Raw genomic sequence first — 21,201 nt, 5'->3', positions numbered from 1 at the left:
CCAACCTATCATCCAACAACACCTAAACAACTAAATCATGCAACCAAACACCCTATCAAGTATCCTCTTGAACACCTCCAATGATGGTGACTCCACCACCTCCCTGGGCAGCACATCCCAATGGGCAATCACTCTCTCTGTATAGAACTTCTTCCTAACCTCCAGCCTAAACCTCCCCTGGCACAGCTTGAGACTGTGTCCTCTTGTTCTGGTGCTGCTTGCCTGGGAGAAGAGACCAACCCCCACCTGGCTACAGCCTCCATCGCCAAGCTGTAGCTGCTCCTCTGAGCAGGAGGAAGACAAGAATAATAGGACAAAGATTGTATTACACAAGAGAAAATGAAAATCACTTCATTATAAACTCTTATTGCTCTGTTCATTTCAAATAATACAAAGTTATTAATTATATACACAAAAAAAACCCCACCCCAACCACCACCACCACCAGCAAACCAAACCTCCCCAGTATTTTGGTAATTAGCAGAAGGTTTTGCTGCCTTTAATTGCTTCCATTAAAGCCGTTTGTTCATTTTATTAACAGCAGATGCAGTAACACCAGGCTAAAAAGAAACATGCATTGTACAACAGATCTCTAAGCTGGCAAAAAAAAAACCCCACCCCAAGCAATTAGTGAATGCACAACTCCCTCTTCCCCCCTCCCCGACAGGGAAAAGGGAAGGAAGGAGAACCCCAACTTTAATGCTGTGCAGCACCAGTAGAAAGTCAGCAGACCTTGGACATTCCTGTCTATCCAAACCATCCTGTCTGTGTCCCTAGACAGGGAAAGTTTACAACATTGTCCCGGTTCTTGGGTTGTATTTACAACGCTTTGTACTCCAGAAAACATCAGAACAAGGTTTAAAAACTGCTGCTGAGAGTTCATAAAAGTATTGCAGGAATTTCTACCGTTTACTTCTTCGATGCAGAAGAGAAGGAAGTCTGTGTAGAACTGTCCAGGTTGAGCTGGAGAACGGGCAGAGGAAGGAGCCGTCTGCAGACCTCAGCGACTGGAAGGCAGCTATCATTGAACATTCAAAGATCCTTAGTTGCCGTTTGCTTCTGGTAACTAAAGTGTTCCAGTAAGAAAACTCAGCGTGTAAACTACCAGGGCTCTGAGATCAGTAGAAAAAACATCTACTCCCACAGGTTACTGTTTACCAATGAGGAGAAGGACTTGGTAGGAAGCTGCTAAGCTGTGGCGAAGTCTTGGCAGACCCAGGGATCAAAGCAATTCTCAGACCTCCAGGATTTTAGCAGCTCCTCGTGTTTCCAGTTGCAACTTCCCACAGTGCTCACATACGACAAATGAACGCTTAAGACCTCCTTGGAATTTGAAATTTCTGATTTATTTCCACCTCTGAAGCCTCTTGGAGAAACGGAACCAAGGAACATTTGACCTCTGGTCGCCCTAAGAGCCGGGGAAATCAAACCAACCAACCCAAACCCCACCCCCCGGCCACCGCGCTCCCAATCTCCAAATCGATGCAGGTACCCAAAATTAAGGAAAGAAACCCAAAAATAATAGAAAAGTAAAAAGAACAAAACATAACCATTAAAAAAAAAAAAAAATTAAAATATTGCACAGCCACATTAACCTAGAAAGTAAAAGTTGATGTTAAAAAGCCCTAAGTGTGGATGATATAAATTATCTCCCATATAAAAAGTATAAATATCTCTTAAAATACAGCTGCAGCTAGACTTTGAATACCACACGTTGTTTGTTTCATCTGTTAATGAGGTAATAAAACCAAGTTGCTTACACAATGCCTTTTTTTTTTTGTTTGTTTTGTTTGTCTTCTTCTACTGAAAATATTTGAGGGCAGCAACGAGAAAGAACTTCTCCAAGAAGATCTCTGAATCCAGGACAGCGATGTGCGCGGCTCTGCCGATCAGAGAGTCCGCCGTGTTGGGCAGGGCGTTGATCACGTTGTAGCGAACCAAGGTACAGTCCTTGTTCTGCAGAACTGGCAGCAGCAGGTTCTGGATCATTTCAGCATAAATTGGTCCTGGAGGAGGAAAAAGGGAAGTTGGAGTGTATGAATTCCCAAGGCACAAATAACACTTACTGGACCTTCAGCTCAAAAGGACTGAGCACCTGCCCTACGAAGGGAGACTGAGAGCCCTGGGGCTGTTTAGCCTGGAGAAGAGAAGGCTGAGAGGGGATCTGACCCATGTTTATCAATAGCTGACCCATGTCTATCAATAGCTGACCCATGTCTATCAATAGCTGAGGGGTGGGTGTCAAGTGAGGGCGCCAAGCTCTTTTTGGTGGTGCACAGTAATAAGAAAGAACAACAGGTTCAAGCTTGAATAAAGAAGGTTTCACCTCAACATGAGAAGAATCTTCTGTACAGTGAGGGTGACAGAGCCCTGGAGCAGGCTGCCCAGAGAGGTTGTGGAGCCTCTTTCTCTGGAGACTTTCAAGACCCACCTGGATGCATTCCTGTGCAGATTACCCTAGGGGATTCTGCTTTTGGCAGAAGGCTCGGACTCAATCTCTGGAGGTCTAACTAACTAACAATCATTCTGTGATCCCAGAGAGATGAGAGAGGTGCTGTGATGCTATTCTGGGCAGACAGAATATGCAGGAAGCTTGATTTGCCCAGAAATGGGGGGAAAATGATTTCAAGGAACGCATTCTAGAGTTTGTACATTTGTAATCAGGATGTGCTCGTTGGTGTTCACTTATCAGACTATGTAAAAGCTGTTTCTTTGTAAGGCTGGAATGAATTGTGCTGCAGACAGGGATCTGCTGGTGAGAGCCCAACGGAGGCTATGAGGATGATGAAGGGACTCAGTCATCTCTGCTATAAAGAAAGGCTGAGAGACCTGGGGTTGTTTAGTCTGGAGGGGAGAAGGCTGAGAGGGGATCTGATCAATGTCTATCAGTATCTGAGGGGTGGGTGTCAGGATGGAAGTGCCAGGCTCTTGATGTCTTACTGTTCACAGCATTCCCATAGGATTCCCTTTGCCCCTGTGGCATTATCATAAAGTAAACCCAGGGTCTCAATATGTCATAGAGATGCCTCAGTTAAGCACCCAAAATTCCATGAGATCCATGTGAGACCTTGGAGGTTTCACCTGAGTGCTCTGTTTCCTTTCCAGGGGAAGGCTGGAGACGGATTTCTCATGAGGGTGTCTAGCAGCAGGACAAGGGGGAATGGTTTGAAGCTGAGGGAGAACAGGGTTAGACTGAAGATGAGGAAGAAGTTAGTGAGACTCTGCAACACGTTGCCCAGAGAGGCTGTGGATACCTCCTCCCTGGGGGTGTTCAAAGCCAGGTTAGATAGGCCTTGAGAAGCTAAGTCCAGTTGAGGGGTGTCCCTGGCCCATGGTGGGGAGGTTGGAGTAGATCATCTCTGAGGTCCCTTCCAGTCTAAGCCATTCTATGATTGATTACCTGATTGTTTATCCTTTAAAGCTGTTTTACACATCTCAATGCGAGCTGAGTGATAAGGGACGTAACGATCCTGCAGAGATCCAACTAACACAATGTTCTTGAAGTAATGAAGACCTACAGGAAAAGAGAAGAAGGTACCCCTGAGAGCAAATCCCACAACAATTAATACCAAATGATTAACATATTCTAATATGATTCATATAGAATAGAATAGAATTAACCAGGTTGGAAAAGACCTTCGAGATCAGCAAGTCCAACCTATCACCCAACACCATCAACTAAACCATAGCACCAAGGGCCTCATCCAGGCTCTTCCTAAACACCTCCAGTGATGGAGACTCCACCACCTCCCTGGGCAGCACATTCCAATGGCCAATCTCTCTTCCTGTGCAGAGCTCCTTCCTAACATCCAGCCTAAACCTCCCCTGGTGTGCCTTGAGGCTGTGTCCTCTTGTTCTGTTGGTGGTTGCCTTAACATCAACATAATATAGAAGGATAATGAATATATAAATATAACTAATATAGAAATGTAATTATATAGCAATATAACTGCACAGAAATAGAATCAGTGTCTGTTGTGTTATTGTAGATATTAGCATCATTAATCATTTTACAACTGAAATTTGGCACCTAGTTATTACAGGATGTTGGACTAAAAGGCAAAAAAGCCTCCCAAGTGCATTAATTAGAGGTAGAGAGTAACAAAATGTTTGCTTCCTTTCCTCTGCACATATTGTGATACAGAGACATGACCCAGTTGTGATGCTTCCCATTTCACAGGTTCATGGAATGGTTTGGGTTGGAAGGGACCTTAAGGATCATCCAGTTCCAACCCCTCTGCCATGGGCAGGGACACCTTCCACCAGCCCAGGTTGCTCAAGGCCTCATCCAACACCTCCAGGGAGGAAGCATCCACAACCTCCCTGGGCAACCTGTTCCAGTGTCTCACTACCCTCACTGCAAGAATTTCTTCCTAATCTCCAGTCTCAATCTGCCCTCTTCCAGCTTCAATCCATTTCCCCTTGTCCTATCACTCCAAGCCCTTCCTCTTGATTCTTAGGAGGAGTGATTTGGTCTGGTCTGGCAGAAGGCAGTAAAGCCTCCACATTGCTCAAAGAAACCTCAAGGTGGCTGGTGCCTTGTCTTCACTGATATTTCAGTCACCACCACAGCTGCATCAGGATTCATCACCATCACTCTAGCATCACCAAGCACATGGCAGAGCCTGCCTAGTGTAGGTGCCTCTGTCAGTACTGCTTCACTGTAAGGTTTGCCCAGCTCAAGGACAACTGCTGGGTCTACCCAACTCCCTAACAATCATTAAACCTTTATACTTAAACACAGATTGCAGCCATGAGGGAATTACAGTCCTTAAGACATTTAGTTGTTAGGTTTTCTCTAAAAAGCTTCATCAGATTCCTGGTGCTGCACATCTGATTCAGACCAAATCCAATGGGAGCCTTGGAACAGCTCCTTCTGAGTGTGGTAGCCATGGACAGGCAAATACAAAGGCAACTGCTCTGCAAAGCCAGAGAGTGCTCCAACAGTTCAGGGGTAAGTAAAGGTAGAGCTGTACTGAAAAGCAGCCTGAAAGGCTCTGTGGGAACCTCCCACAGCACTGTTGTGGTTGGAAAAGACCTCTAAAGATCCTCAAGTCCAATCACTGACCTAACACCACCATGGCCATTAAACCATGTCCTAAAGTGTTCTTGCATCATCTCCTTGCTACATCTGATCCAGCTCTGCACTGCTGCTAATGAGTTTGGCACTGGTGCAGCAAGCCTGACTTTTCATTTCCCAGGATTCATGCTCAGATCCTGTAACTGTTAAGTTCATCAATTGCAGAATTAACTTAGTCTTTTCTGAGAATTACAGAAATACTGCAGAGAAATGGGGCCCCATCCATGCAGATATTCAAGGTGAGGCTCAACAGGGCTCTGGGCAGCCTGATCTAGTGGAGGATGTCCTTGCAGGGATAGGACAAGAGGCAATGGCTTGAAATGAGAGCAGAGCAGATTCAGATTGGATGTTAGGAACAAGTTCTGCACCATGAGTGTGGTGGAACACTGGAACAGGCTGCCCAAGGAGGTGGTTGAGGCCTCATCTCTGGAGATAGAATAGAATAAACCAGGTAGGAAGAGACCTTCAAGATCATCGTGTCCAACCTATCATCCAACGCCATCTAATCAACTAACCCATGGCACCAAGCACCCTGTCAAGTCTCCTCCTGAACACCTCCAGTGATGGTGACCCCACCACCTCCTCAGGCAGCCCATTCCAATATGCAATCACTCTCTCTGTGTAAAATTTCCTCCTAAATTCCAGCCTAAACCTCCCCTGGCACAGCCTAAGACTGTGTCCTCTTGTTCTGGTACTGGTTGCCTGGGAGAAGAGACCAACCTCTGCCTGTCTACAACCCCCCCTTAAGGTAGTTGTAGAAAGCAATAAGGTCTCCCCTGAGTCTCCCCTTCTCCAGGCTAAGCAACCCCAGCTCCCTCAGCCTCTCCTCATAGGGCTTGTGTTCCAAGCCCCTCATCAACTTTGTTGCCCTTCTGTGGACATGCTCCAGCAAGTCAACCTCCTTCCTAAACTGAGGGGCCCAGAACTGGACACAGGACTCCCAGGCACAGTATCCCCCAGGCAAGGATCCCCCGCAGCTTACCTGCTTTTTTACTGAGTTTGTAGAGGAAGGTTTGGCGTGGATCCGAGTGGTCTCGACAGGTCAGCTGCAATAAAGACCCAGACTTCTTCCATTTCTGCATAAACCACAGTCCTGCATTGTTAGGTACAACATCAGTCAAGGGCCACAATAAAAGATGAAAACTCATTACATCTGAGGCTAACATGCAGAGTTCACACACTTAGCCACAAGGCAACACACAAACTCTATTGTAATCATTTTATCACAGTATCACAGTATAACTTAGGTTGGAAAGGACCTCGAGGATCATCGAGTCCAACCTATCAACACAGACCCCATGACTAGACCATGGCACCAAGTGCCACGTCCAATCTCCTCTTGAACATCTCCAGGGACGGTGACTCCACCACCTCCCTGGGCAGCACATTCCAATGACGAACGACTCGCTCGGTGAAGAACTTCCTCCTCACCTCAAGTCTAAACCTCCCCTGGCACAGCTTGAGACTGTGTCCTCTTGTTCTGGTGCTGGTTGCCTGGGAGAAGAGACCAACCCCTTCCTGGCTACAACCACCTTTCAGGTAGTTGTAGAGGGCAATGAGGTCTCCCCTGAGCCTCTTCTTCTCCAGGCTAAACAACCCCAGCTCCCTCAGCCTCTCCTCACAGGGCTGTGCTCAAGGCCTCTCCCCAGCCTTGTTGCCCTTCTCTGGACACGTTCAGGTGCCTTTTAAACCACTCTGATGCTCAAACCACCTCTCCTATGAGGACAGGCTGAGAGAGTTGGGGCTGTTCAGTCTGGAGAAGAGAAGGCTCCAAGGAGACCTTATCGTGGCCTTCCTGTAGCTGAAGGGGGCTACAAGAAAGCTGGGGAGGGACTTCTTAGCGTGTCAGGGAGTGATAGGCCTGGGGGAAATGGATCCAAGCTAGAGGAGGGCAGATTCAGATTGGATGTTAGGAAGAAGTTCTTCCCCATGAGGGTGGTGAGACACTGGCACAGGTTGCCCAGGGAGGTGGTGGAAGCCTCATCCCTGGAGGTTTTGAAGGCCAGGCTGGATGTGGCTGTGAGCAACCTGCTGTAGTGTGAGGTGTCCCTGCCCATGGCAGGGGGGTTGAAACTGGCTGATCCTTGAGGTCCCTTCCAACCCTGACAATTCTGTGATTCTCAGATTTCCAAACCTCACTTTACAGAACTGGATTCATTAAAGGGAACCTGACACAAGGAAGCAGAATTTTCTTTGGAGGAATACCACAGGAGAACATTTTCTATCATGCTGTACCCTCTTTATTAGTCAATGAGATTAATTAACCCAGATAATCTTCCTCCCCTCCCCAAGCAAAAAAAAAAAATGCAGGCAAGCAAGCCCTCATAAGCCTCAGGAATGTCTTTAAGTGTTGATTCAGCTCTCAGAGAAATAGTTATTGATCAGACTGCAATTTATTAGCAGTGACACAGAAGAGGCATTCAGACTTCAGCACCCAGGATTTACTATCTTGGCATCTTCTACAATCTTAAGAGCTTCAAATACAGAGGGAGACTATTGCTTAAAAGGACATTTTGTACAGAGTTTAACTCTCCTCCAGATATCCTTACTTTTCCACTGAAGACATTATGGAGTCTCCTCTGAGAGCTCTAACTTGAATTAACTGAAAGGCCTTTGCTGGTGATGATATAAAGCAAGCAAACAGCCCTCCCTGTCTGCATCCTGCAAAACTGCACTTTCTAAAAGCAAAACCACCTTGGGGTGATTCAGGTGAGATTCACTCACAGATTCAGATATCTGAAAGATATTGGGAGCAGCCCTGAAGAAAAAGACTTGGGGGTGCTGGTGGATGAAAAGATCAGTGTGAGCCACCAGTGAGCACTTGCAGCCCAGAGAACCAACCACAGCCTGGGCTGCAGCAGAGAAGTGTGGCTAGCAGGAGAGGGAAATGATTCTCTCCTCCTACACTGCTCTGGTGAAACCCCAACCTGGAGCACTGTGTCCAGTTCTGGAGCCCCTAGTACAAGAAAGATCTGGAGGTGCTGCAACATGTCCAGAGAAGGGTCAAGAGGATAAGCAGAGGGCTGGAGCTGCTCTCCTGTGAGGACGAACTGAAAGAGTTGGGTTTGTTCAGTCTGGAGAAGAGAAGACTCCAAGGAGACTTTATTGTGGCCTTCTAGTATCTGAAGGAGGCTACAAGAAAGCTGGGGAGGAACTTCTTAGGGTGTCAGGGAGTGATAAGGCTGGGGGGAATGGATCCAAGCTAGAGGAGAGAAGATTTGGATTAGACATTAGGAAGAAGTTCTTCCCCATGAGGGTGGTGAGACACTGGCGCAGGCTGCCCGGGGATATGGGGAAGCCTCATCCCTGGAGGTTTTTGCAGCCAGGCTGGATGTGGCTGTGAGCAACCTGCTGTAGTGTGAGGTGTCCCTGCCCATGGCAGGGGGGATGGAACTGGCTGATCCTTGAGGTGCCTTCCAACCCTGACAATTCCATGATTCTGTGCTCTAGCAGGTGTCCCTGCCCATTGTTGGGACTAGATGGCATCTGAAGTTCCTTCCCACCCCACCCATTCTATGGTTAAAAGCCTAAGAGGTGCCCACAGTGAATTACATTGTAAGTATCTTTACCTTGAAGCCCACCTCCCTGGTGGTGTAATAGGGGCTGCAAGTGGCACCATTTCAACCAAATTCAAAGGGCTCTCATGTTGCCTCTGCTTCTATTAACTCCAACAGTAACTCCACTGAGCCACCAATTCCTGCCCAGTCCTCTTCAGTTAACATTTGTCTCCCCTCCTCATTCTCATATGAAACAAGAGTAACAAAACAAGCAACAAATAACCCAGCACTAGACAAAGTGATTCATGATTTTGAGAGTGGTTTTTGAAGAGCTTCATGGGCCTGGGTTTCATTTAGTGAGCATTTGTGTTAGCAGCTTTGGGTTTGGGCTCTCTGAGGCAGGTGGCACTCTCAGAAACAAGTTCTCATTTAAAATGTTGATGTTCCCTGGAAGTATTTGCCAATATCTATTTCCCAAGTCAGCAGTTTCTACAAGGCCATAGAGTCACAGAAGGGTTTGTCTTGGAAGGGACCTTAAGCACCATCCAGTTCCAACCCCCCTGCCATGGGCAGGGACACCTTCCACTAGCCCAGGCTGCTCAAGTTCTTCCTGTGCTACATTTCATCTTTAGCAAAACAGACCTTCACAAAGTGCAAACATCTGCAGAAACCTGCTGCAGGCTGCAGGAGAACTATTGTAATGCATCTTACATAATTGTTTTGCAGATTAGGTACATGAAAATTGAATGAAATTCGTGGTGTAATAGAAAACCTGAATCAAAGGCAGAGAGGCACCTGGGGGTAATGGGTGAGAGTAGGCTGAACATGAGCCAGCAGTGTGCCCAGGGGGCCAAGAAGGCCAATGGCATCCTGGCCTGCACCAGGAAGTGTGGCCAGCAGGAGCAGGGAAGTCCTTCTGCCCTGTGCTCAGCACTGCTGAGGCCACACCTTGAGTCCTGTGTCCAGTTCTGGGCTCCTCAGTTTAGGAAAGAGGTTGAGGTGCTGGAAGGTGTCCAGAGAAGGGCAAGAAAGCTGGGGAGGGGTCTGGAGCACAGCCCTGTGAGGAGAGGCTGAGGGAGCTGGGGCTGCTTAGCCTGGAGAGGAGGAGACTCAGGGGAGACCTTATTGCTCTCTACAACTACCTGAAGGGAGGTTGCAGCCAGGTGGGGGTTGGTCTCTTCTCCCAGGCAAGCAGCACCAGAACAAGAGGACACAGTCTCAAGGTGTGCCAGGGGAGGTTCAGGCTGGATGTTAGGAAGAAATTCTTCATAGAGAGAGTGACTGCCCATTGGAATGTGCTGCCCAGGGAGGTGGTGGAGTTGCCATTACTGGATGTGTTTAGGAGGAGACTGGATGAGGCACTTGGTGCCATGGGTTAGTTGATCAGATGGTGTTGGGTGATAGGTTGGACTGGATGATCTCTGAGGTCTCTTCCAACCTGGTTTATTCTATTCTAAATACACTGTAAAATGCTTATGGGGTGCACACCTTTCATAGGATGGTTTAGGTTGGAAGGGGCCTTAGAAATCATCTAGTCCAAGCTCCCTGCCATGCGCAGGGACACCTCTCAACTACAGTTGGTTGCTCAAGGCCTCATCCAACCTGGCTCTGAACTAGCCCAGGGAGGAGGTATCCACAGCCTCCCTTGGTAACCGATTCCAGAGTCTCACCACACTTGTAGTGACAAACTTCTTCCTAAGCTCCAGTCTAACCCTTAGCTTCAAAGCATTCCCCCTTGTCCTATTGCCAGACATGCTTATGAAAACTTTCTCCAGCCTTCCTGTAGGATCCCTTTAGGTCCCAGAAGGCAGCTCTAAGGTCTCTCATCTTAGGACAGTGATATCTCATCACCAAAGCAACGCAGAAATGTGCAGCCCACACTTATTTCCAAGGCAAAAATTCCCCCTTCAAGTGACAGCAGTGAAGGAAGACTTTACCTGTGTTCACAAGAGCACTGCTGTTGTAGAGGGTACCGAGGTGTGGTCCAGAGAGAGACAGGAAGGTGTGGAGCTTGGTGAGGTAATACTTGAATCGAGGTCTCGTGAGCACTGACCGGATTATTAAGTTACCCAGGGAGTGTCCAATAAAGCTGTTCAAAGAGGACAAACAACAACAAACAGAGGAAAATAGAACTGATGTCATAAAAGGTTGGAAGAGCAGAGGGAGAAAATGAATCAAGTTTTCATTCAACAGCTTGTGTTTTAGGTGACACAGAACGTAGCTTGTGCACACCTCCCAGCCTCCTTGCAAGCACGCTGCTGAGCTCCTCTGGAGCTGTTTTACACATCACTCTTCAAGAGCTAATGAAAACAAACTCTCCTTCCACCTGTATCTCCCTCTCAAACACCAGATGACTTCTGGGTGTACATCCCACTCAAACCAGAGGTTGTTCAGCAGGGAGATGAGGCTGCAGGGGGACCTAATAGTGACCTTCCAGTACCTGAAGGGGGCTACAGGAAGGATGGGGAGAGACTGTTGGCAAAGGCCTGCAGTGACAGCATGAGGGGCAAGGGCTTCCAACTAGAGGGGATTTAGACTGGATGTTAGGAACAAGTTCTGCACCATGTAGGTGGTGGAACACTGCAACAGGTTGCCCAGGGAGGTGGTTGAGGCCCCATCCCTGGAGATACTCAAGGTGAGGCTGGACAGGGCTCTGGGCAACCTGATCTAGCAGTGGATGCCCCTGCTGACTGCAGAGGGGGTTGGACTAAACGACCTTTGGAGGTCCCTTCCAAGCCAGACCATGCTATGATTATTTCTGCATTTCTTAGCACCAAGTCTTCAGGAAATATTTGGTGAGCTATGGTATGAGTGAATAAACCAGTCCTTTGGTAGTGCTGGCACTCACTAGGATAACTGTGTGAGGGCCACTGAGAAGACAGCTTAGTGGAGAAGGATTCCAAAAGTAATCCTATAAGGAGAGAAATCATTACTTAACTGGATCTGATTACTTCAAAATAGAAGCAGCATCTCAAATCTGCTTAACAGCTGGACCAAGATAAGTGATGAGCAGTTTGAGTCAGGCAACAGAGGAGTATTTGTCTGCCTGGAGAATACTACATGGAGTTGTTCCTCTGGGGGGGCAGATGGATGGGAGTCCAGCTTTGTGTATCTAAGAGTAATCATCTGAGGGCCCTGCTAGCAAACTCCCAAGGCTGCATAAAGCATTTCTTTAGAAGGCACACCAAACTGCAGGTATTTTGCAGTGCTGCATACAGATCCCTGCTGAGGTAAGGACCACAGCATCCTAGGCTCTGTCTTAAAGAAGATGGAGTAGAGACAAGACTCAACACTTGAAGGGGAAAAGAAGTGTCTTCCTGTCTTAAAAATACTATCTCAAGAGATGGAGAGAACAGCCAACCCTCCCAAAATCTCTAGCAGAGCCAGAGAGGTGTCCCTGCCCATGGCAGGGGGCTTGGAACTAGATGATCTTGAAGGTCCCTTCCAACCCAAACCATTCTATAAATCAACTGTGGCTGGATCATCTCCATGTCACACTTTCACACCCTTAAATCACCCTTCCTGTTTGCTCTCTGTGGCTAAATTCACCAACCAAAACATAGCTGAACCAAAGCTGCTGCTGACACCTGAGTGAAATACTGAGCTAAAAAATGCTGTCTCTCTTTAAATGCTTCCCAGTCAAGGATTGCTGCCTCTGAAAATGCCCATTTCAAGCCCAAAGAAAACATCTAGACCTTGGGTTGTGGAATGGCAGAGCCACTTCTGAGCTCCTAAAAACTGACAGAGTTAGAGATGTCCATGACAGAATAGGCTACTGCATGACTTCTCCCTTCCAGTCTCAGCACATGTGGATGGTCTTCCTGGGTGCTTTTACCAATTGATGTTCAAAATTGCTGCACTCAGGAATTCTGCCACAGCTTGCAGTGTTTCACTGACAAATCATGGAATGGCAGGGCTTGGAAGGGGCCTGTACAGATCACTGAGTCCAATCCCCTGCCAGAGCAGGATCACCTAGGGCAGGTTACATAGGAATGCATCCAGATGGGTCTTGAAAGTCTCCAGAGGAGAAGACTCCACAACCTCTCTGGGCAGCCTATTTCAGGGCTCCAGTAAAGCAGTGTTTCCTCATGCTGAAGTGGAACCTCCTGTGTCCAGCCTCTACCTGTTATTCCTTGTCCTACCACTGGGCACCACCAAAAAGAGCCTGGCACCTTCATCCTGACACCCACCCCTCAGACATTGATACACATCAATGATCTTCTCTCAGCCTTCTCCTCTCCAGACTGAACAGCCCCAGAGCTCTCAGTCACTTCAAAGGGGAGATGCTCAAGTCCCCCAATCATCCTCATGGCTCTCTGTTGGACTCTCTTCGCCATGTCTCTGCCTCTCTTGAACTGGGGAGCCCAGACCTGGACACAGTATTGCAGGTGTGGTCTCAGCAATGCAGAGCAGAGAGGCAGGAGAACCTCCCCCTGCCTGTTGGCCATGCTCTTATTGATGCACTCCAGACATTTAAGAAGCGTTGATATTATTGTCTAATAAAGATTTAGGGGATTTGCTCAAATCAAAACTGAAAGGGGAGGAGAAGCAAAACCCTTCAGAAAGGGTTCTGAAAACTGTGAGACAAAAGCTTGGTTCAGATACCAGCACTGGTGGGCTGCAGCTCTCAACAGCAGGTGGCAATGCTGTCATCTCTGCAATACCACAGATCCATTAAGATCCTGAAGTACCATAATGATACTGGAGGATTTCTGTGGCCCAACTCTGCTCATTCAGATCATGCTGGACATGTAGACACAGTAACACCTCACCCTTCTGTGCTAGCAAACAATCTGCCCAACCATAAAAATACATGGAAGGGAAAAAAAAGGATGGAAATATCCATCAAAAGCCACAACCCAAGAGGTGCTGCCTCAGCTGTGGAGCAGCCCTGGTACAGAGAACACTTCCTGTTGATTTTGAGGAGAAGCTAGCATCTGGTTGGGCCACACCTTGAGTCCTGTGTCCAGTTCTGGGCCCCTCAGTTTAGGAAAGATGTTGAGATGCTGGAAGGTGTCCAGAGAAGGGCAAGAAAGCTGGGGAGGGGTCTGGAGCACAGCCCTGTGAGGAGAGGCTGAGGGAGCTGGAGTTACTTAGCCTGGAGAAGAAGAGACTCAGGGATGACCTTCTTGCTCTCTACAACTCCCTGAAGGGAGGTTGTAGCCAGGTGGGGGTTGGTCTCTTCTCCCAGGCAAGCAGCACCAGAACAAGAGGACACAGTCTCAAGCTGTGCCAGGGGAGGTTCAGGCTGGATGTTAGGAAGAAATTCTTCATAGAAAGAGAGATTGGCCTTTGGAATGTGCTGCCCAGGGAGGTGGTGGAGTCACCATCCCTGGAGGTGTTTAGGAAGAGACTGGATGGGGCGCTTGGTGCCATGGTTTAGTTGATTAGATGGTGTTGGGTGATAGGTTGGACTTGATCTCGAAGGTCTTTTCCAGTCTGGTCTATTCCATTCTATTCTATTCCATTCTATTCTACCAAAAGCTGCACCAATAGAAGTGTCACCAGCAGGACCAGCATTGATTCTGACCCTCTGCTCTGCTCTTGTGAGACCCCTCCTGGAGCACTGCAGCCAGTTCTGGTGCCCACAGCACAAGGATGACACCAAACTGTTGGAACAGGCCCCAGAGGAGGCCATGAAGATGATCACAGAGCTGGAGAACCTCCCCTATGGGGACAGGCTTAGAGAGTTGGGGCTGTTCAGCCTGGAGAAGAGAAAGCTGTGGGGAGAGTTTAGAGCAGCCTTACACTACAAGAAAGCTGGGGTGAGGACTTTTTACAAGGGCATGTAGTGATAGGACAAGAGGGAATGGATTGAAGCTTTAGGAGGGCAGATCTAGACTGGAGATTACAAAGAAATTCTTTCCAGTGAGGGTGGGGAGACACTGGAACAGTTTGCCCAGGGAGATTGTGGATGTCCCCTCCCTGGAGGTGTTCAAGGCCAGGTTGGCTGAGGCAACCTGGGCTAGTGGAACCCCCCTGCCCATGCCCAGGGGTTACAACTGGCTGATCTTGAAAGTCCCTTCCATCCCAAACTATTCTATGAATCCATGAGGAAGCAGAGGGCAGCAGCTCCTTCCATGCAGTGCTGAGCTCTGCCCTAACCCCACCAACAGGACTTGGGGAGCTCACAACCCTGTTCAGTCTTCTTTCAGTAGAGATTTCCCTTTCCCCTCTTTGTCCTCCTCCCCACTCCCTGAATTTCCACTTTCCCCTCTCTCTTTGGGCCTGCTTCTGAGCGTGGCACTCTCAGAACAAGCCTGGGCTCCAGTTTTGGCTCTGCCAATGGTTTGCAGAAGGGCCATTACCTGATTTTTGCAAGGGTGAGGTTATAAATCTGTATATACTGGATGATTTCATCTAGAAGGCGATCTGTCATGGAATCAAAATCAGCAAAGGTGTCGTTCTGCAACACAAAAGGAAGGCAAACCCAATCCAATGACTCTCTTCTACTGCAGCAATGCACATCCTGCAATCACTCTGCATTCTCACCCCCCCACTCTTTTGATCAGCAGCACCCAAACCCAAGCATCCACATTAACTCTGAATACAAACACTACACCTACTTATTATATTCTCCCCTCCCCACCCTTTTTTGTCCTCCTTGGAACATGGGATAAAGTGATACACATTTTACTGCAAGAGCCTTTTGTCTGCTGATACAGCTACCCCAATCTGAACATGACACAGCCAGCCTTACCTCTGAGCTCTCCTCTCTACATAATCTTATCTGCAGGGAAACAGGACAGCAAACTGCATATTCACAACTAAATCAGACTGCCCATGAAATAAAAATGAGACAATGGCTGGAAGGGCAGGAACAATCTCTGTTAGCATTGTTTAGTCCCAACAAAGCCACTCTGTAAAGCCTTATTCCCAGTTCATAGCTGATTCTCTACTGTGATCACCAGCCAGGAATCAAGACAGAGGTAGGCAAAGGCTGCCTAAAACATCTCAACACAAGTTCCACAGGGTCTGTGCTAAACTCTGGGGTGTTCAACATAGTGATAAACAATCTGGGAAGGGGAAGGGGTGAGATGTCAGGGTTTGTAGGTAAACCCAAATACCCAGCACAGTCAAACCCAGAACTGACCAGGATTTGAGAAGAGTCTTACAGTTACTGCATGTCTGGGTGGTAAAATGGCAAGTAATGTCAATCAGGGGAAACCAGCCCTGAACAGAGCTGCATTCTGTATCATCAGCTGTCTCAGGAAAGCAAGGAATGGACAGAAAATACCAGGGGAGCATTTTCCAAGTCCATAGTGCACATCCACCTGAAAATGCCCTGTCTGGTTCTGACTGAAGGACGAAAGTGGGCAGGGAAGGGCCTCATGGATGGCCAGAAAGTGTTTGACATGTGATCCTGAGTAATACTGGATGGACTAAGCCTCCCTCAGCTGCCTCCTGAGGGAGCAATTACACCTGTTTATGAAATACTTCATTAACTGAAGTGGAAAATGGAGAATGATTGACTCTTTTACTCTCCAATCCAGGGATCTGTTGAAGCGTCCTTGTTTGCAGCTGAGTTACTGATGTGTGTGAACTGTTGCACTCATCTCAGCTGTGTGCTGTGGAGACTGGAAGTGAAAACATTCAGGGAGCAAAGTCCAGCCAGCAGCTAGTAGGCCAAATGTTCTCAATGGAATTCTCAAACCATAAAGTTTTACAGCTGATGACTGACAAAAAGCAAAGGGCTGGAGAGGAGGAAGCACGGCCTGCTGCCTGCCCAGTCTGTGTCACAAAGCACCCACAGGAAAATGCTAGATGAACCTTTTTCTTTGAGCTCCTGAAGAGCATCTTTGTTCTAATCTATCCCTGAAGCAGGCCTAACACACACCCAAAGCCTAAAAGTGGCTCTTCTCTCATATTTACCTCATTTGAAAACAATAACATTGACCACAGTTGGCAGCAGCAGACTGAGGGAAGGCATTCTGCACGTCTCAGGTGGTGTGAAGTAACATCTCTCCCTTCCTGCCACTCCACTTCTCACCACCACCATTGCCACCATTAACAGAGAGGGGGGTTTTATCTACACCCCTAAGTGGTTAGTGGGAACTTAGGAGATAGCAGCACACATCAATGTCACTCCTCAGATCTTTACCTTCAGTTCCACCCTAAGTTTTGTAATGACTTCAATGCAAGCCACAAGATCAACCCAAGCACAGATGCCACGAGAAAACAATCAACAGAGAGAGAAATGTGGTGAGCTGCAAGGTGACAGTGCCACCAGACAGCCACATCTGAAGAGGTGCACTGGGCAGAGCTTGGCAGAGCTGAGGTTTTGGTGGCAAATACCTGATTCCTTTCAGACATCAGAAAGTCTATCCTCCCTCCAGGCAGCCCTAGCTCAATGTAAGTCTTCACTAATCTTAGGTCAGCGCTGTTACCTTCAAAGGAAAAACAAGCAAGAGTTAGAGCCTGTGAAGTGAACTTGCACTGGAAGCACTGAGCAGACTCAAATGAGCCTGCTTTATATTTAAACACAGCCAATGATATTCTCAGCCCCAATTAAACTGCAGGAAGCTAAACTGCCAAGGCAAAAGTGGTGACAAAAATGGGGCTATAAAAATGACACTCAACACAGACATGGCTTTAGGAAGCCCTGCTCTTAGCATCCCACAGAACCCTCAGCACCACAGTCTTGAACACCTCATTAGTTGTGGTAAAAGCCAATGAAAGAACTCAAAGCTAGCTTAAGGAGTGAGGAATGAGGGCAAGTTGTAGATGTTTTGGTGGAATCAAAGGGCAAAGTGGGCTGCTGGCAGATAAAAAGAGAGTGGTACCTAAGCCAACACATCACAGAGTATCTTTGGTTGGAAGAGACCCTCAAGATTACCCAGTCCAGCCTTCAACCCAGCACTGCTAGGTCACCACTAAACCATGTCCCTCGCATCTGCAGCAATGACCTTGCATTCTTTTAATTGAAGAGCAGCATGTTTGCCTTAATTAGAGAACAAGGGTTCGAGTCAAACCTGTTATTGATAGGACACAACTTGTATAAAGAACTCAGCATTTCAACTTGTCTTGAGCTCCAGTGGAAGGTGTCCCTGCCCACGGGGGGGGATTGGAACTAGATGATCCTCAAGGTCCCTTCTGACCCAAGCCCATCCTATGAATCTATACATTCTAGCTCTGTGGATTTGTTCTAAGGCCTCAAAGAGGTGATGCTCTTGAACAACAGACTTTTCTGGCCAAGGTAACTTTTGCATCCTTTTGAGGCGTGCAACAGCACCTGAACAGCTGCAGGTCCCTTCCAACCCCCAGCATTCCATCATGCTGATATCTACACTAGCAAAAAGGAATACCTCTGAATTTTGTTTTAAAAGAACTCAAAGGCTGTTTCCTGCCCTGAGGAAGAAAGAAAACCCAGAGAGCTGTTCTCTAATTTCAATTATTGATTAGCTTAGGAAGCTGAAGAGTGAATGAGGTGGCTGTGCAGTGTTGGTCCAGCCCAACATGCTATCACAGAATCACAGGGGCTGGAATCCTATTGCTCTCTTGTGTTTTCTTGCATTATTAGTTAAAGAAGCTGCTCACAAAGAGAGACAAAACCATTGATCATGGAATCACAGAATGGCTTGAGTTGGAATGGAGACCTAATAGCAGCCTGCTGGTACCTGAAGGGAGCTGCAAGAAGGCTGCAGAGAGCCTGTTTCCAAAGGCCTGCAGTGACAGGACCAGAGGCAATGGCCTCAAACTAGAGAAGAGCAGACTTAGATTGGAGGCTAGGAACAAGTTCTGCACCATGAGGGTAGTGGAACACTGCAACAGGCTGCCTGGGGAGGTGGTTGGGGCCCCAGCCCTGGAGACATTCAAAGTGAGGCTGGACAGGGCTCTGGGCAGCCTGATCTAGTGGAGGATGCCCCTGCAGAGGGGGTTGCACTGGATGACCCTTTGTAGGCCCCTTCCAACCCAGACTATTTTGTGATTCTGTGGACTTGACAGTCTCCAAAAATGCCTTCCAACCTCTGTGATTCACCAAATTAACCCTTTGAAAAATCTTATAAACACTTGACTGCATTGTACAACTACTAATTTTTTCCCCTAAGAATAGACACCTGTTTTATTTTCCTTGACATTCTAACACCTCAAATTCTGAACACAAGTAGGCTGTTAGTAGCTCCATTCTATTAGCATGAGAGGGACAAACACCTATCTGATAGAAAAAAAATGGGACATGTATCTACTGTGAACTAAGGCCTTGAGCAACCTGCTCCAGTGGAAGCTGTCCCTGCCCATGCCAAGGGGGCTGGAACTGGATGATCTTTAAGGTCCCCTCCAAGCCAAACCATTCTAGGACTCTGTAATTCTATTTAGTTGCTCCTTGGTCTAATGGAAGCTGTCCCTGCCCATGCTAAGGGACTGGATCTAGATGATCTTGAAGGTCCCCTCCAAGCCAAACCATTCTAGGACTCTATAATTCTATTTAGTTGCTCATTGATCTAATGGAAACTGTCCCTGCCCATGATAGGGGGCTGGATCTAGATGATCCTGAAGGTCCCCTCCAACCCAAACCATTCTAGGATTCTATAATTCCATCAAGTTGCTCCTGAGTCTAGTGGAAGGTGTCCCTGCCCATGCCAGGGGGCTGGATCTAGATGATCCTGAAGGTCCCCTCCAACCCAAACCATTCTAGGACTCTGTAATTCTATTTAGTTGCTCCTTGGTCTAATGGAAGGTGTTCCTGCCCATGCTAGGGAGCTGTATCTAGATGATCCTGAAGGTCCCTTCCAACCCAAACCATTCTAGGATCCTATAATTCCATCAAGTTGCTCCCAAGCCTAGTGGAAGCTGTTGCTCCTGAGCCTAGTGAAAGGTGTCCCTGCCCATACCAGGGGGCTGGAACTGGATGACCTTGAAGGTCCTTTCCAACCAAAACTATGCTTTTATCATTCCATGAGAAAAAGAGTTGATGTGCATGGAAAACCTTACTGAAGACAAATGTTACATAAAATTCTGAATGTAAATGATTCTGTGGAACAGGCTGGCAGATGTAGCAGCAGAAAGTCAAGTTCCCATTTCCTCCCAGTGACTCTATCCCAGAAAGGTTCCCTTCAGAGCTGAAATGACAAGAGCTAAACCCAAGGAGCAATCTGCACTGCTCTCTCCATCAGTATCACGTTCCCCAGCCTACCATCCAGGCCATGGACACAGACTATCAGATGTATTCCTTCTTCTGAGCAGTCATCCTCTTCCATACTGAAATAAGGTATTGAAGAAGCCAGTTTGAAGACATCACTGTACATAAATCCAGGAAGCTTTAGTTGCTTCAATTCTTCTTTAGCCTGCTGGAAGCTGGAACAAAACCATATTTATGACACATCAAAATTCACTCACAGGGTCTCCTAGGATAGAGTTTTCTACTTGGTTTTTGCTTTGTCTTCTGTGTAACTGATCCAAAGGAAAATAGATCTATCCACTCATTATCTTCAAGCTAGTTACTCAACCTCTGTTCTTTTTTTACTGCAGCTTCCTACAGCCCTTTTCCCTCTGTAACAAGATCCATCCATCAAGCTCTACTGACTTCTCAACTTTGAACATCTCTGCAGATCCTGAGGTGTCTCTGCAATCACTGACAATCCTGGGTTAGCTCTGGTCTTCAGCAAGCAACAGCTCTGCTTAACTGCAGTAACAACATTCCAGCAATCCAAGCCAACCACAAATGAGAGCAGAGCTTTTCACTGACTTTTGGTAATTCTTGTCAAGCTTAAAAGCTATTTCCTAGGTCAGCAGAGAGCTGGAGCTGGGGCTGTAAGTGCTCACCAGAAGTCCCCCCAGTAGGCTGAATAACTGATACTTGACTCACAAGAACCCAGATGCAGACCTCTGCAGATGTACACTGTATGGTTTCTAACAGCTCCCTACATGCTAGGAGCTCCTTGTGTTCCTCCCTTGCTTCCCCTTCCCTTAGTTTTATTGTATAGGACCTTCCTACCTCATTAACTGTGTTATCAGTTTCCCTGCAGCACTTCAAACCTGCTGCTGCTTCCCCTCCTTAGTCCCTCAGTCCTGCGTGCTCCCTCGCAGCACCATGCTGTGTCCCGTCCTCCTCTGCCTGCTCGCCATTTTCCTCCTGTTCTACTTTTTGTTCTCTCTTTCCCCAGGTTTATCTTTAGCTCATTCCTCACTAACTGGCAAGAGCAAGCCTCAGTGAAGTCAGTCTCAACAGAAGCCACTGCAGGCAGTTGGTCTTATCACTCTGCAGCAGAAGTGGCTTAGTTTGTTCTCAAGGTATCTCTTCTGAAGCGAATGTACCAAGGGTTGGTTCTCTGCAGAGCAGATGGTGCCCTCTGCAATCCCACTTAGCCCACGCTCCACCAGACTCTGCTCTTCCCAAGGCCAACTCCTTGATTTTCCTCTGAGTTCAGTCTCATTGTTCAGAACAGCCTAAAAACAGTCCCTGCTCTCCATCCCTCCCTTTCCACACCAGTACCCACTCTCCAGTACTTCAGAAGCTACTTCTCTGTCCACTTCTCTTCTACCCCAGCACTGCTCAAACCTTCCTCCTGTTCTCAGCTGCTGACCACAACTTTGTAAGCTTTTCTTCTTGTTTAACATTTGCCTTGCTTTTGCCTCTCTTCTAAGCTGCTTTCTGATAGCCACCTGCACTGCAGCCCATTAGGC

General features: G+C 47.5%; 1 protein-coding gene across 3 annotated transcripts in view; it reads right to left on the bottom strand.

Moving 5' to 3' along the window:
* Positions 1 to 1,324: 1,324 nt before the first annotated feature.
* Positions 1,325 to 21,201, bottom strand: part of FAM135A (family with sequence similarity 135 member A) — a 110,826-nt gene continuing 90,949 nt past the window's right edge. For all 3 annotated transcript variants that reach the window (XM_068153442.1, XM_068153443.1, XM_068153444.1), the window contains 7 exons: positions 19,712 to 19,872; positions 16,873 to 16,964; positions 14,886 to 14,983; positions 10,515 to 10,666; positions 6,063 to 6,173; positions 3,401 to 3,514; positions 1,325 to 2,006 (listed from right to left, as the gene is read on the bottom strand). In XM_068153442.1, the coding sequence (XP_068009543.1) occupies positions 1,801 to 2,006; positions 3,401 to 3,514; positions 6,063 to 6,173; positions 10,515 to 10,666; positions 14,886 to 14,983; positions 16,873 to 16,964; positions 19,712 to 19,872 (934 nt within the window). In that variant the 3' untranslated portion in view covers positions 1,325 to 1,800. The remainder of the gene's footprint in view (positions 2,007 to 3,400; positions 3,515 to 6,062; positions 6,174 to 10,514; positions 10,667 to 14,885; positions 14,984 to 16,872; positions 16,965 to 19,711; positions 19,873 to 21,201) is intronic.

The sequence above is a fragment of the Melanerpes formicivorus genome, unplaced genomic scaffold (genome assembly GCF_026170545.1).
Source record: "Melanerpes formicivorus ecotype bairdi unplaced genomic scaffold, bMelFor1.0.p_v2 SCAF_26, whole genome shotgun sequence".
NCBI lineage: Eukaryota > Metazoa > Chordata > Aves > Piciformes > Picidae > Melanerpes > Melanerpes formicivorus.
The sequence above is the reverse complement of the archived record's forward strand: the minus strand, read 5'-3'. Positions and strand labels throughout refer to the sequence as shown.